At 41.4% G+C, this 15,871-nt stretch overlaps 3 protein-coding genes across 4 annotated transcripts; 1 reads left to right on the top strand and 2 right to left on the bottom strand.

Annotated features, from left to right (window-relative positions):
• The first annotated feature begins 441 nt into the window (after positions 1-441).
• On the top strand, positions 442-7,220 carry xpa (xeroderma pigmentosum, complementation group A). Of its 2 annotated transcripts, XM_020618461.1 has the most exons (6): positions 442-863; positions 951-1,056; positions 1,459-1,624; positions 4,443-4,560; positions 4,635-4,785; positions 7,133-7,220. In XM_020618461.1, the coding sequence occupies exons 1-6, from the start codon at positions 584-586 to the stop codon at positions 7,179-7,181; spliced, it is 870 nt and encodes a 289-aa protein (XP_020474117.1). In that variant the 5' UTR covers positions 442-583; the 3' UTR covers positions 7,182-7,220. The 2 variants fall into 2 exon arrangements, with proteins under 2 accessions (XP_020474117.1, XP_020474118.1); XM_020618462.1 differs by lacking the exon at positions 7,133-7,220 and having other exon boundaries at positions 443-863; positions 4,635-6,207.
• LOC109970709 (NAD(P)(+)--arginine ADP-ribosyltransferase 2-like) lies at positions 5,511-8,809 on the bottom strand. The gene is made up of 3 exons (XM_020618460.1): positions 8,631-8,809; positions 8,311-8,388; positions 5,511-7,355 (listed from the first exon to the last, which is right to left on the bottom strand). The coding sequence occupies exons 2-3, from the start codon at positions 8,365-8,367 to the stop codon at positions 6,474-6,476; spliced, it is 939 nt and encodes a 312-aa protein (XP_020474116.1). The 5' UTR covers positions 8,368-8,388; positions 8,631-8,809; the 3' UTR covers positions 5,511-6,473.
• A 3,144-nt stretch (positions 8,810-11,953) lies between these two features.
• On the bottom strand, positions 11,954-15,870 carry kpna7 (karyopherin alpha 7 (importin alpha 8); the record flags this gene model as incomplete). Its single annotated transcript, XM_020618455.1, has 12 exons — positions 11,954-12,076; positions 12,291-12,437; positions 12,545-12,727; positions 13,045-13,278; positions 13,389-13,565; positions 13,639-13,725; positions 14,439-14,521; positions 14,785-14,884; positions 15,036-15,204; positions 15,475-15,557; positions 15,627-15,767; positions 15,835-15,870. Coding segments are annotated over 12 exons (1,515 nt in total), but the record flags the coding sequence as incomplete, so codon positions are not given.
• Position 15,871: the final 1 nt, after the last annotated feature.

The following is a 15,871-nucleotide window of genomic DNA, read 5'->3' as shown; positions in this document are numbered from 1 at the left end:
AGCTCTAGTTCTGGGAGCTTTGTGGAGAAGTACTGTAAAATCCACCCTGATTCCTTATTCCACCCTCAACATTTAAGTTTAACTTTAGCAAGCATCTCTTTAAAAGATCTCTGTGTGGCATGTATGGGTAAAGGGAGCAATTTCAGCTTCCAAAAACCATTTTTACTGTACATATAGGAATATTATTTTCAAAAGTCTGGTGCTACCCACAAAGTAACCATGCAATCATGGGGTGTGATGTTTATAATCAGCAAAGCCAATAACTAAAGGTCTCAGGCTAGAATCCAGATTTTTAATATCAAGACAGCGATGAACTTGTTCAGGAGGCAGATACAGTAGGTTTTTCTTTGATCACTCGTGAGTGGGATTTTAACTCTGGTCCTCCACCGCCCGAAGTCGCGAGGTGGCGGTAAAGAACCTAAAAGATAGAAGAAGAAGAAGAGGACGAAGAAGAAGCCGGAAGCCGGATGCCTTCTGCTGGTTGTTTTGTAACAGCCATGGACTGCATTTCACATTGAGCGAAACGGCAGCGGTCTGCAGTAATTTCATTCATTTCCATGTGATGGTCGTTATTTGAAGGACTATGGAGCCGTCAGGGTCCGAGGGGGTGGGTGCCGCTGGGCCTGGTTTGGAACAGAGTCCCAAGCCCCAGCTGTCTGCAGCGATTCGGGCTAAAATCGAGAGGAACCGGCAGCGCGCGTTGATGCTCCGGCAAGCCCGACTAGCGAGCCGCCCTTTGTCCGCCGTTGAGGGCGCAACCTCGGCCAAAGTCTGCAAAACCATCGACTCCGGCGCGGGCTTCTTTATCGAGGAGGAGGGGGACGGAAAGGAAGAGCAGGTCAAGAAGGTGGTGCATCAGCTAGGTGCGTGTCCGCGTACACGCGTGTGTGGTTACTTACACATGCACTGGCACTGACACTGACATACACATGTCTGTGATTTATTTCCAGCTCCAGTCATTGAACCAGAATACCTGGTGTGCGATGACTGCCAGAAGCCCTTTATGGACTCCTACCTCAGCAACAGCTTTGACCTGGCGGTTTGTGACCAGTGCAGGTACTATTTACATCAGAATTACTGTAAAAACACTTTTCTCTTCCTACAATCCCAAGAAGCAATGTGCATATTCAGGTGCAAAACTGGCAGCCATGCACCGTTTGTCCTGAAATTAAAATGTTATTAAGCTGAACCCATTCAGCAATCAGGTCCATTTTGAATTTAGTTGGTCAATACCTCCGATCTCTATCAGAAAATGTCATACTGCTCTCAAGAACATCATTATGTTCTGTGTTACTATACAAAGATTAAGCTTTTTTTCTTCACAGAAATGAAACTTTCGATTTTTGCCATTTGAATGCACAGGAATATTCACAAAATATCTGAAATATAGTTTTTTTTTATGTCCAGAATACAACCAGATTGTTTAAATACAAACAATTTAAACATCTTTCTCATCAGAGACAACGAGGAGAAGCACAAGCTCATCTCCAGAACTGAGGCCAAGAAGCGTTACCTCCTGAAGGACTGCGACCTGGACAAGCGAGAACCTCCACTCAGGTTTATACTGAAGAAAAATCCTCACAACGCACGCTGGGGGGACATGAAGCTCTACCTCAAACTACAGGTATGGACTGTGGACAAGTGTGTGGTGATAGTTCTAGGAGGAAAAAACATTAAAAAAAAATTCCCATATTGACTAATGTTGATGTTTAGCAGAGATTGTTTTGCTACTTTTCATATTCATAGCCTAAAAAAATCCAAAACATTTATTGTAACGTAACATTTGAAATATAGGAGATCTGAATGGCATGCAGCTGACTATAAACACTGAATTGCGGAAGAATGGCTTCATATTGCAGCATCTGTAAATAGGTACCAATCAGTTTTCACTACTCTAAAACAAACACATCATATGTTTTAATGAACATTTAAGATTTGACTGGCACAAAAAGGGCACTTTAGGAAAAATATAGCAGACAGCAAACAAGCCCTCTGCTGATAACCACATTAGTTAAAATCAAACATAACATACTTGGCCAAATAAAGTGATTATCATTACCAAAAATGAAGCAAGCTCATATTGTAGTTTTGTGTTTAATAGTTTCAACACCTTGTAGTGTCACCAAATGTGTGGTAACGGCATCAATGAAGGATGTAAATTTGTTTTTTGACAGACCACAATATAAATAATGACATCAGGCCCCAAACAAACCAAAGTAGTGCTGAAATAATTAGTTGTTCAATCAATTAGAATAAAAAGTAAATAAATCCACAGTTTTGATAACCAATTGATTGGTTTAAGGCTTTCAGTCAAGGGATTTGTTGCTCTTCTATGTTACTGTAAATGTCTTAAATGTTATATTATTAAATATTTTTAGATGATGTGATGTTACTCAGCATACAGTAGGCAACACAACTGAAGAATTAAAGTCTACTCTAATACATTATTCAGAAAGTATTTGGACCCTTTCAAGTTTTCCACATTTTGTTATGTTTCAGACTCATGATACTCACAATGGTAAAGTGAAAACAGTGTTTTGTAAATGTATTAAAGGTAAAAGACTGAAATATCCCTTTTACATAAGTCTTCAGATGCTTCTCTTAGTACTTGCTTAGAGCATCTTTGGCAGCAATGACAGCCTCAAGTCTTTTTGAAAATAAAGCTGCAAGCTTGGCACTTTTTTTTGGGACATTTCTACCATTCTTGGCAGAATCGTTCCAGGTCAGCCAGGTTGGATGGGGAACGTTGGTGTACAGCCATTTTCAGGTCTCTCCAGAGATACTCTGTTGGGTTCAGGTCCAGATTCTGGCTGGGCCAATCCTGGACTTTCACAGAGTTTTCCTGAATATTTTCTTGTTGAAATATAAACTTTCACCCCAGCCTGAGCACTCTGGAGGAGCTTTTCCTTCATTTTGTATATTTCTGCATCCATCCTGACCAGCCCAGTCTCAGTCACATAAAAACCTCCCCACAGTCTCATGCTGACACCACGGTGTTTCACTGTAGGGATGGTATTAGTGAGGTGATTCTCAGTGCCTGGTTTTCTCCACACACGCTGTTGGCAATTGTGGCCAAATAGTTCAGGCTTTGTTTCATTAGACCAGATGATTTTGATCCTTATGACCTGAGAGTTGCTCAGCTGCCTTTTGGCAAACGCCCAGCAGGCTGTCAGATGCCTTTTAGAGAGGAATGGCTACTGTCTGGCCACTCTGTGATAGAGGCCTGATTGGTGGAGTGCTGCACTGATGGTTGTCCTCCTGTAAAGTTCTCCCATCTCCCAAAAGTAACTCTGGACCTCATTCATAGTGACCCTTGGGTTCTTGGTCGCCTGTCTGACCAAGGCCCTTTGTACCTGATTACTCCGTTTTGCTGGGCAGCCAGATCTATGAAGACAGATGCTGGTTCCACATCTCTTCCATTTGAGAATGATGGAGGCTCCTATGCCGAGTGCTGCAGAAATGTTCTTGTATCCTTCTCCAGATCTGTCTTGACACCGTCCTTTCCTGTGAGACTTTATACAGACGGGTGTGTCTTTCCTAATTATATCCAGCGCATTAGCCACAGGTGGACTCTAATCACACTGTTGAAGCATCTCAACAACCATTGATAGGAATAGGGTGCAGCAGAGCCCAACTGCAAGTGTCCAAACAAAGGGTCTGAATACTTACGTAAATGATATAGTTCATCAGAATGATGAGAAAACAAACTGAATCCAATTTGACACGAGTCTGAAACATAACAAAATGTGGAAGTCTTGAAAGGGTCTGAAAACCTTCTGAATTCACTGTATACTGTTCACTGCAATTTTACAGTAAATTAATATTTGTACAATTTACGTAGTATGTATTTCCTCAGAATATTCCCATGTATATATCACTAAACAGTACAAAGAGAGGAAACAAAGAAAAATAGAAAAAGGCTGGGTCTTGGGGTTTTATAATAAAATATATAATTAAACTTGGTTTTCCTGGAGAACATTTAGGGAGAGAGCCTGTCACTTTGTTACACAACAAAGTGGTAACAACAATGCTACATTATATTGAGATGTTCCTAATATTCTGACTCTCATTATGTAGCTGGGGAGGACAAAAATATAGAGGCACCTTTTTGAAAATAATGTAGTCCAGTACAACAGCACCTTTAACTATGACCTCAATAATAACCATGTAATTGAACTTCTACATGATGACAATAGAACAGATGTTAAGGTGGAAGTGTTGCACCGAAGTGCATACAGTTAAAGTGGCTGGTGAGTGTATATCGTCACACATTACTAAAGTCCATTAGTAAAAAAAAAAAAAAAGTCTGAATAATTTTAATTTCAGCTAATTTTTAATTCTCTGGAGAGAGTTTTACAGTTTTACCCCATTCAATATCTGACAGTGACACATTTTTTTGTTTGAGCCTGTCTGAGCGGTGGGTGTTTGTGCATATACTCCAGGTGGAGAAGAGATGTATGGAGGTGTGGAGATCAGAGGAGGCTTTGGAGGAAGCCAGGGAGACAAGAGAAGAGAACAGAGAGGTGCAGAAGCAGAAGCGCTTCAACAAGAAAGTCAAAGGTTTGTATCCAAAACTCTCAAATGACACATCAGTTACAGTGCGGATGGTTAAAACATGAGCGTTTGTGTGCCAGAGCTGCGCCGGGCGGTGAGGAGCAGCGTGTGGACCAAAGACACCAGCATTCACCAGCATCAGTATGGACCAGAGGAGGTGGTGGATCCAGAGGAGGACCTCTACAAGAAAACCTGCACCACCTGTGGACATGAACTGTCCTACGAGAAAATGTAGATGAGTGCACACTCACTGACAGTTACAGACTGATCCTACTAGGAGAAGATGTTTGGTGGTTCACAAACCCACTCCCCTTCCAGTAGTTTTCTTTTCCTGCTATTTATTTCTTCTAGCGCATTAAGAAGAGCCATTTTGTTCAGGTCACATAGGGGCCAACCCATCTTCATGTGTCATACTTACTGTGTAATTTCTATTTCAAACGCCGGGTACTGACCACAGCGTTTTTAAACACTGACTCAGAATTAGTGTATATTTTAGCAATAACTTTCTGGTTCTTTCCCTCTTACATTGGGCAACTCCAGGAAGGTGCAATATTGAAACACTTGCTGTCTTGCGTAAAGCTGTGAACTGTGGGGCCCACTTGAACAGATCTTAGCGCTAAGAAAAAAAAACAAAACATGAATTTTGTTGAGGGGTGTCAGGTCTAGATCCTAAAGCTCAATTTTCATCACCTTTTGTGGCCTTATTCACCTCAGCTGCATTAGGTTATGAGTCCCGTCACTGTGGCCTAATGCACGGGGAATTCTGGCAGTACAGCAGATTAAATTTCACAGTCATTGTCCAGAAAACATGATGATAAAAGACAGGTGAGGGGGTCTGCTCAGAAATTAGCTTGTTTTTCATAAGTGACTATAATGAGATTGAAAATAACATTGTAAAATAAATGGAGATATCTGAAAATGCTATGTCACATTAAAGTTGAGATAATTTAGCTTGATTTTTTTTTTTTATAAAAACAAACTGAAGTGTTAGCAGAAAATTAAGGTAGCAATACAAACTGACTTTTTTTTTTGTTATATTGAGACTGGAAGGTATTTTATAGGTTGCAATCACAAAGCTCACATCAAGGATTCGCTATTGTCCTATTTGCCTGGCATTGATACGTCGCAGTAACGAAATACTGAAATACTCAGCCATTTTGGTAGTCCTGCAATTTGCACCGCTCCCAGAGTGTGTTACAGGTGTTAGGTGACGTCCCCAGCGTGCATTGCCCTCTAGTCCCCTTTTGTAGATGCATTCCTAAAATCATCCTGGACATGTTTGCATTTCTAGATTTTTGTACAGGTAGAAACCAGGGATATTCTACTCTGATGCTATGCCTATGCTTATTTATGGAGTGACTTGTGTATTAAATGGATTTGAGTAGGTCCCTGAGATATCAAAGTTTTCTCTCGTAGAGTTTTAGTATAATCTAGTTGTACGTAGTCATAGGCCATGAAGAGAAAGTAGCTAGTATCAGTTGGCTTTTCAGTAAATGTGCCTACAGTGTCAAAAACAGATTGTTTCTCAGACTTAGCATTATTTTCCTCTAACTTTGCTACTTTCCTGTTAGAGGAATTCACAGGCCGACTGACTCGTGGTTTTAAAGAACAAAGGGGCATGAGCAAATAAACACAAATACATGTAACTTACAATTTTAGTAGTCCTGAATTGTTTTATTCACAGTAGTCTATAATTTGTGCTTCAATTAAAAAAAACAAAAAGGTACATGACAAAGGAGTCTGTCACAACTGAATGGACTCTGTGGTGTGATTGTTTCATCAGCTACTGCTTCCAGCTCAAGAGGAAACTGTCAACTGGTTTTAAATACATTTAAGACAATGAAGTATAGCAAAACTGACTAGTGTATCAAAGTAACAAATGATACTGTTAAAACTAAAGCCCTGAAGACTGAAGAGCTTTAAAGGTTCACAGCCTGGCAGTTGAGGCTGCTGTAAACCCCAGCGGTCTCAAGCTTGTAGACGACATCACAGTCCAAGTCGTTCTCTCCTGACACATCAACAGAGACGATGCTGAACATTTCATATGGAGGAATCAGTACTTCATCCTCGTCAGAGTCAAACTCAGAGTAGGACTTGAGGTGGGCACCAAAACACGTGTGGATCTCAAAGCAGGTCCTCTGTCCAAAGTGGCGCAGGTTCTTGGTCAAGGAGCTGGAGGCAAAGGAGCCGAAGCGGATGGTCTGTCCAGCTTCCCCGGTGAAGAGCAGTTTGCTTCTCCGGTAGGTAGTGTAGCAGCTCCTTTGGTTGAGTTTCAGGAGCCGAATGGCATCAGACAGCAGGAAGTGGAGGGCGTGGAACTCAAACGAGGTCTTGTAGGAGGCCTTCCCTTTGCGGACGGCTCGGTTTAACTCATCATAGGACCCTGCTGTGTAGGCACACAGAGCCCTGAAGTGATTCCAGGACAGAGGGTCATAGATGTCCTTAGTTTTCATGGCTTTAATGGCACATAATTTTGTGTATGTGGTGTGCAGCGCTTCCCTGGTGCTTCGAGGGAGGTAGTGTTGTTGCACTTTGATGAGCATCTTCTGGGAGCAACCATAATACATGTCATCCACAGAGTCTGGAGACAAGCTCAGAGGGATGCTGATGGACCAGGACTTCAGTGAGGCACCTGTGATTTTCTGCTTGGCAGCCTGGGTGGTGATATTCTGAGCCTGTACAGGATCTTCAGAGCCTAATGGGGGGGCCAATGTAGCCTCTGGTAGAGGTGAAGTTGCAGCATCCAATTTCTGGACATCAGAACCTTTCAAAAGGACTTTTGTGGTGTCCTTTTCAGACAACTGCAGAAAGATAACGAAGTTAAGAGACTGAGAAGTCACCATTAAATGCATTTTAAAACACCAACATCTGGCCATGTTTTAAATTGAAAGAGAAATATTACCATGTCCTAAGTTTTTTCTCCGAGTACCCTGTGTGGAGTTTACTCTTAAATGTGAAGCGTAGTGGGTTATTTTAATCCAGTTAATTCATTTAAATGATTTAGATTGTGTTGCAAAATTAAATTTGACAGTAACTGCTATCTACATAAAAAGTCAAAAGCCAGTGGCTGGCAAAAACAGTGAACATCTGCAAGTACTGTTAGATTTCTCATGATCTGTGGCTGATACTGCAGCCATTACTCCAGTGAGACATCAGCAGGTGTAATTTCAAATACTGATGAGGAGGCTGATATTTTACATTTTTTCTTATCTAAACAAATCCCATGAACCCTAAAAAACAAAACAATGAATTAATCCTACTAACGAACCATTTCCTCTGTGGCCCAAAGCCAAAATATCTTGTTACTTTATGCCATAGAGCTGCATTGTTAATTGTCTAAAACCTAACATGTCAGCGAACCACACTGGTTGACGTGTTCCTTCATTGCCGTGAGCATGCACGGTGTACTCTATTTTGAATCAATCCCATATACACTGTCCTGCTGTGATAATACCAAATTAACATTCATTTGTAGGTGAAAAAGCTCCAAACAAATGCACTATGTTCTACTGTTTCAGTAGTCTGGTATCTTGTTAATCCGAGTGCTTTTTAAAAAAAATTGTAGCCATTTTTGAAGACTTTAGTCTTATTAAGGTTATTGGAAGTATGGAAGTCAAAGTACTAAATGATAGATGAATACATTGTTGGTTTTCATGGGATTTGTTGAATAAAAAAAAAAACTACATATAAAATAACTTTAGTACAGTTCTTCCAACATGTTGAAATAACATCAATTGATATTAAACGTTAACTTACCGTCTCTGCATTCAGAGATCTTGCTATATAGAGGCAGCAGAGGACAACAAAGAACATGTCCAACGTCAGTGACGATACCTGATTTAAAGCAATTTTTAGTTTTAGTAATTGCAATAAACAAGTCAGAGCATGTATATTGTAATTCATTGACAAGTCTGTTACAGGCAGAAACACTTTCCTTATTTTAAAAATCACTAACATTACAGTATCACAAAAATAAAGTTTTGTCATTCCATAATGATAAAATCTACCAACATGACACGCTGCAAATAAAATGTACAAAAGAAAATTTAAAATGACATAATCCTGACCGATCTTACCAGGAAGCAGCTGAGGCAACTTTCTGAGCCGGTGAGTGAAGTCGTTGGCCTAGATGTGGCCTTTTATGTCCGAGCTGGTGTGGGTGTGTATACAAGAGGGGTGGGGTAAAAACTGCCATCCTGTCCCTCAAAACCTCCACATTACCAAGAACTTCCCCAGGTTTTCTCTGACAGTTTCATCAATACTGAAAAATCAAAATTGCAAGGTTAGAAGGTTTGTTTCCCCATATTACAAAACGTATATCTATATACACACACACACACACACAGAGTATACTTCCAAGTGGTATCCAGCCACACAGACAGTTTTGGTTTCACATGCCTGGTACAAGTGACAGAATCAGAAATAATTTATTCTGAAGAAATAAGGGAAACTGCTGCCAATGTTCTCTATGTGTAATGAGAACGTTTCTCTAAAGAAATACTTTAAATGGATCAGGTATGACTTTAGACCAAAAATAAATTGCAGAGTCATTAACTGTTTAAATGACTGTTTAATGAGCAACAAGAAGCCAGAAGCCTGCTATTGACAAAACCCTTGTTTGAATGTTTACACCACAAACCCTACTTCTAAATACACTCAGCTGCTTTAGTTACACCTGCATGCACTTCAATGCAACACTTCCACCTTAACATCTGTGTTTATGGAGCTCAAAATGTTGTGCAATTGTCATAAATTTACAAACTCAGTTTGAGGTCCTCATTAAAGGTTTGTACTGGTCTACATTACATTTAGGTTCCTATATTTTTGCCCTGCCCAGCTACATACAGTGCCTTGCGAAAGTATTCGGCCCCCTTGAACTTTGCGACCTTTTGCCACATTTCAGGCTTCAAACATAAAGATATAAAACTGTAATTTTTTGTGAAGAATCCACAACAAGTGGGACACAATCATGAAGTGGAACGAAATTTATTGGATATTTCAAACTTTTTTAACAAATAAAAAACTGAAAAATTGGGCGTGCAAAATTATTCAGCCCCCTTAAGTTAATACTTTGTAGCGCCACCTTTTGCTGCGATTACAGCTGTAAGTCGCTTGGGGTATGTCTCTAACAGTTTTGCACATCAAGAGACTGAAATTTTTGCCCATTCCGCCTTGCAAAACAGCTCGAGCTCAGTGAGATTGGATGGAGAGCGTTTGTGAACAGCAGTTTTCAGTTCTTTCCACAGATTCTCGATTGGATTCAGGTCTGGACTTTGACTTGACCATTCTAACACCTGGATATGTTTAGTTGTGAACCATTCCATTGTAGATTTGGCTTTATGTTTTGGATCATTGTCTTGTTGGAAGACAAATCTCCGTCCCAGTCTCAGGTCTTTTGCAGACTCCATCAAGTTTCCTTCCAGAATGGTCCTGTATTTGGCTCCATCCATCTTCCCATCAATTCTAACCATCTTCCCTGTCCCTGCTGAAGAAAAGCAGGCCCAAACCATGATGCTGCCACCACCATGTTTGACAGTGGGGATGGTGTGTTCAGGGTGATGAGCTGTGTTGCTTTTACGCCAAACATAACATTTTGCATTGTTGCCAAAAAGTTCGATTTTGGTTTCATCTGACCAGAGCACCTTCTTCCACATGTTTGGTGTGTCTCCCAGGTGGCTTGTGGCAAACTTTAAACGACACTTTTTATGGATATCTTTAAGAAATGGCTTTCTTCTTGCCACTCTTCCATAAAGGCCAGATTTGTGCAGTATACGACTGACTGTTGTCCTATGGACAGAGTCTCCCACCTCAGCTGTAGATCGCTGCAGTTCATCCAGAGTGATCATGGGCCTCTTGCCTGCATCTCTGATCAGTCTTCTCCTTGTATGAGCTGAAAGTTTAGAGGGACGGCCAGGTCTTGGTAGATTTGCAGTGGTCTGATACTCCTTCCATTTCAATATTATCGCTTGCACAGTGCTCCTTGGGATGTTTAAAGCTTGGGAAATCTTTTTGTATCCAAATCCGGCTTTAAACTTCTCCACAACAGTATCTCGGACCTGCCTGGTGTGTTCCTTGTTCTTCATGATGCTCTCTGCGCTTTAAACAGACCTCTGAGACTATCACAGTGCAGGTGCATTTATACGGAGACTTGATTACACACAGGTGGATTCTATTTATCATCATTAGTCATTTAGGTCAACATTGGATCATTCAGAGATCCTCACTGAACTTCTGGAGAGAGTTTGCTGCACTGAAAGTAAAGGGGCTGAATAATTTTGCACGCCCAATTTTTCAGTTTTTTATTTGTTAAAAAAGTTTGACATATCCAATAAATTTCGTTCCACTTCATGATTGTGTCCCACTTGTTGTTGATTCTTCACAAAAAATTACAGTTTTATATCTTTATGTTTGAAGCCTGAAATGTGGCAAAAGGTCGCAAAGTTCAAGGGGGCCGAATACTTTCGCAAGGCACTGTACATGGTCAAAATATTAGGAACATATAGTTAAGACCTCAATTTATACATTTTAAGAAGTTTCATAAACCAATGTGTTAAGGCACAAGTGTTGCACTGAATTGCACAATCATACGTAGTTGGAACTCATTTGTCAGAACAGTGACACTTCCATAGAAGTCAAAACCGAAACCTTAAAGATCCAATTAATTTCCACAGAATCAGTCTGAAATGCATGCAATCACATGAGGCTCTGTGGAAAGTCCCCTTAAATGCTTGTTCAGCTGTCCATTTAATATAAAAATTGCAAGTTTAGCTGACTGCAATTAGCAAAGTTCAGTGTAGTTCATGATGTGAAAATTCATTCACTGAACCAGTTCAAAAGATACATTGGCTTTGGAATTCCTCTGGGTCTCCAATTGTTGTTACCAAGTTCTGTCACCTAGTAGCTTTACTGACAAAAATTTCAGTTTTGACAATGAGCATTCATAATGCAGCCACAGAGGAAAACATAAGAGCTACACTCCTTCACATCTAGCTAAAACTGAAGTGTAACCCAGCCCTGCAGGGCCAATGTATGTTCCAACAGTACAAGTCACTTAAAACCCAGCCTCTGAATATTCAACAGCACGTTAACCAGTTCATTTCACATAAATGGATTCTCTTGTTCCAGTCTTCATCTAAAAGTCTCTAGCTTAACAAGGGACCCATTGAGTGGCTGCAGCCATTTAGAAATATGCAGAGATAATCAGCAGCTCAGTCTCACTGCAAGAGTTGAGGTTAGTCGTTGTCCATGCTGTGCTTGTCAACTTCATGGTAGCCCTCGTTTTGAATACTGACAGTGACACATGGTCAAATTATTTTAAGTCACTGTTGTACATATGTAGTGTTGTTGCTTAGTTTGCCAGTGCTGCACTTATTTTTAGTCAGACTCAAATACACTTGTGTTAATATACAATAAGCCATTTTATTCAACATGAATCAAAGTTTTGAATTTAAAAGTGAAAGCTTATTTGAACATCAGAGCACTCAAGTCCAGTAGCATGAACCTCGACTGTCTCAATCTCCTCCTAGAAGGAAGGGAAAAAGTAACCACAATTTCAAAACTGCAAATAGACATTCCGCCATTTCTATATACCGCCCCTTTAGAGACAAGTTTAACACAGGTTAAGAACTTACAAGTGTTATGCTCCACAATGAGGAAAATTGAAGAGCCGCTCACGCGTTAGTGTCAAAACAGATGCACTATTAAAATGACAAGTTAAGATTGACCATGCTACTTGCGTTATTAAAGTACTTCTTGATGAGGTTGTGTGCAGCCTGGTACACCACATCATTGTCATGGTTCACCAGCATCTCAATGCGATCCAGTCCTCCCAGCTCCTCAACCAGCAGACAGAGCTTCTCCGTCTCGCCAATCCTCTCCGCTGCCTGAAAAGCCATGCGCAGCAACTGAAGTCATTTCTAGTCACCGACCCATCGAGTCAGTTATACATAAAGACCAACTGGATGCTAAAGGTGATGTTTTCCACCCATACCATAAAGATGTTGCTGATGGCATCCAGTATCACCCGAATGACTTTAGCATCTTTGACCTGCAGCAGGTTGAGGATTGCCTCCAGGGCTCCATACTGCACCAATTGGACCACCTGCTCCACAGTACCCCCACTGGTAAAGTTTGTCACTGCCCACACTGCCTCCCTTTGAGTCTTGAAGTCTCCCTGAGAAGAAATGAGCAAAGCATGTTCTGTTTTTGCCATCAAGTGACAACGATTTTAGAACTGCAGCTCTTTATAAATGGCAAGATGCTCCAACATAACATTTAATAGTCGTACAATGAGTTTATCGTATCAAAGGATACCATTGCCAGGCATCCAGACGTATTCTAGATCACAAGTAGCAAGTTTCTAAAATACATTAAATTACAGTGCAGCATGTCAAATTTCCAGCAGCTAGATAAAGTTAAAGCCTCATTTACTGCCGTCACCTATGCTATTCCTGCAAAAATCATTTCTGCAGTAGTTCACAATTTACTCACCTTTCTGAGGAGTTCTACCAAAGGAGGGAGCAAGCCACAGGTGATGAGCTGTTGGATTTGCTTAGAGGGTCCTGCAGCGATGTTTGACAAGGCCCACGCCGCCTCCTTCTGCAGACTGGCCCGTGGGTGCTTCATCAATTTGGGCAGCATGTTCAGAACACCCGCATCAATCACCATCTGGGTCTGCAGGTCAGAGCCACTCACAATGTTCCCAATGGCACGAAGAGCTGGGATCTGGAGGTCAGACAGAAAAGTGGGAGAAGGGCATGGCTCAATGAGCTGTATTTTATAGTCCACAATGTTGTGGATAGTGCCTGAGAACACTTAGGAATTTGAGTTCATACCATAACTCTGAGCTCCTTGTGGTCCATGAGTTCTACCAGGCGAGGAATGATTCCAGTTTTCACTACAATATCAATACGGTCATTATCTCCATCTGAGAGGTAGGAGATGGCCCAGCATGCATCAGACAAAATGTTTGAGTCACTGAGATGGAGCAGCTGGATCAGAGATGGAAGCAGCTGGGGAGAGGACAAAAGTTAGCACGTTAGTCATCTTGCCAATACAAGACTCATGCTGTTAGTTATTCATTACCTGCATGACTGCAGACAAGGGTGGAGATGGGTTCTTATTCCGGCACAGGTTGGACAATGTCCATGTTAGGTTACGCAGATAGCCAACCTGGGGTGATAAAACGTACACAGCAGTGACATTTACACTGAATGACTACCCAACGTTCACCTCTTAAAGGGCAAGTCATTTTACCTACTACTACTACTACTACTACTACTAAACATGGCTCTAGGGGAGCTATGCAAAGTTTGAGTCTGTTAAGGTCAGAGTACAGGACGATGAATGGAGGGAGACAGATGAGATTGTGCGCATCATAGTTCTGTTGACACCATGGCCATTATAGTTTAATAACAGATTTCAGGCACAATCGCTTTCCATGCCACCCCCCTTATAATTAGGACTTCAAATTTGGCATGAACACCAAGTTGCAAGGTTGTGGCTCCAAACAGCATTAGAACTCTGTACCCTCACTTTCTATCTCTGCTTGAGGCTAGGCCACAGTAGTTACTAGAAGTGTTTGAGCGTCCTGCATGTGTTAGGACAACATGAAACAGGGGATTTTAAAGATGTCACCTGTTCTCCTGCATCAGCCTTCACACTTAACTGTTTGAGTCAGCACAATGCTAAGCCTGTGGGGTAAGCTTCAGCGTAGGCCCGTTTAATTAAGTTGGTGGGTTATGTAGCTAAAATTGCAGTACAAGTTGAAGAACAAAATAAAGCAATTGGCCTCTGGCACAAATAAAGCTGCCCCACAACTTGGGGGGGGGGGGGCTAGGAAAAGAGCACTTGGATGCACAATGGAGAGCCATCATTTGACTTACCGGTGTGTCTGGTGTGATGCGGGCCAGTAAGGCTGGGATGACATTGCATTCAATCAGGATGTCTCGATATGTTGCACCATCACCTTCAAGTAGTTACATTGTGATTTAGTACAACAAGCCACAGTGAACCATTAAGTGCACCATTACTGAACATATCCAACACTGACCCCTTCACAGTGCAAAGCAGAACACATTAAACTGAGACATGAGTCAGCGTCTCTTCTCACTCTGAGCTGGTAGCCCATAAGGAGGCAAACCACTTAGTAATCAACTGGACAGAAATTATTTCTCATATATTTGGTATTCACTGAAATTAGACAAAACATTTTTGAATTTGATATTTTACCTGCAATGTTTCCAAGAGCCCACACAGCCTGTTCACTGATGTGCAGCATCGGTGAAGCTAGCAGAGAGATGAAGGCTGGTACCGCTCCATGTTCCACCACCTAAGGACAGAAAGTGGTTCAAATTTAACCAGAAAGAGCAGTTCAAAGCAAGACTTCTTAGCCCCTCACAAACCATGAGAACTTGGGTTACTCAGAGATGGTCACGTTAAGCCGTTTGTGTGCTTCACAAGTTTTAGTTTAGTGTTAACACCTGTTGTGTATGCCAAGATGTTCCAGATGCAATGTTGGTAAGCGCCCAAGCTGCTTCAAACTGCAGAGACGGCACATCATCCATAGCCAGAAAGGACACAAATTTGGACAGCAGACCAGCATCTATGATCTCCTTCAGAGGAGGGCTATGCTCTTGGGAAAGCAGCTTCCTGAAGAAAGGGTGGATAAAATACTCTTATCTCAGGATCAGTGGATCAAACACCAGAGGAAAATGTTCAATTATCCAATTTCTTGTGAGGCAGCTTAATGAAAATTCAGAACACCCAAAGTTTCCCAAAGCCCCAGATGGCATCCCCCAAATGTTTTCCCAGATAGTCCAAAAACCAAACGGGTATTCAATTTATGAGCTAGGACGGATAAAAGCAAATTTTACTCTTGATTAAGTGCAGACGGTGTAAATCTTCATTCAAAGAGCTCACCTGGCTGCCTGACAACCCCGAAGTTGAGACGCCTTGCTGTCGCAGTTCACTTCTCTAATGATCTCCTTAATGGATAAGGTCTCCTAAACGACAACCAACTGTTAGAGAATAAGCTACTTTGAATTAAGTGCCTAAAAGGTTTATAAACAGACCTCGCTGGAGCTATGGCCAGGGGAAAGAGCGTCCTCGTCTGGGAGAGACGACAGGGTAATATTTCTTCGCTTCGAAAAATTTTCATCCTTGTGCGCTTTGCGCAGCTCCACACACTCCGAAATTCTTTTCTCTCGAAGTTTCTGCAAGAAGTCAAGATGTTTAAATTCTTTAAACTATTACCTTAACAAGCCTTAAACATCAACTTACTGCTGGGTCTTTCCCCTTGTTTTTGAATTTGGAGAAC

The sequence above is a fragment of the Monopterus albus genome, unplaced genomic scaffold (genome assembly GCF_001952655.1).
Source record: "Monopterus albus unplaced genomic scaffold, M_albus_1.0 scaffold205.1, whole genome shotgun sequence".
Classification (NCBI taxonomy): Eukaryota; Metazoa; Chordata; class Actinopteri; order Synbranchiformes; family Synbranchidae; genus Monopterus; species Monopterus albus.
The sequence above is the reverse complement of the archived record's forward strand: the minus strand, read 5'-3'. Positions and strand labels throughout refer to the sequence as shown.

Bases quoted from the DNA above. Each gene is read 5' to 3' on its own strand.
- xpa (XM_020618461.1), top strand. From the start codon at position 584: ATGGAGCCGTCAGGGTCCGAGGGGGTGGGTGCCGCTGGGCCTGGTTTG. The intron at 864-950 runs GTGCGTGTCCGC...ATTTATTTCCAG, and splicing joins GAAGGTGGTGCATCAGCTAG to CTCCAGTCATTGAACCAGAA. The intron at 4,786-7,132 runs GTAGATGAGTGC...TGTCATCCACAG, and splicing joins GAACTGTCCTACGAGAAAAT to AGTCTGGAGACAAGCTCAGA.
- LOC109970709 (XM_020618460.1), bottom strand. From the start codon at position 8,367: ATGTTCTTTGTTGTCCTCTGCTGCCTCTATATAGCAAGATCTCTGAAT. The intron at 7,356-8,310 runs GTAAGTTAACGT...ATCTTTCTGCAG, and splicing joins GATCTCTGAATGCAGAGACG to TTGTCTGAAAAGGACACCAC.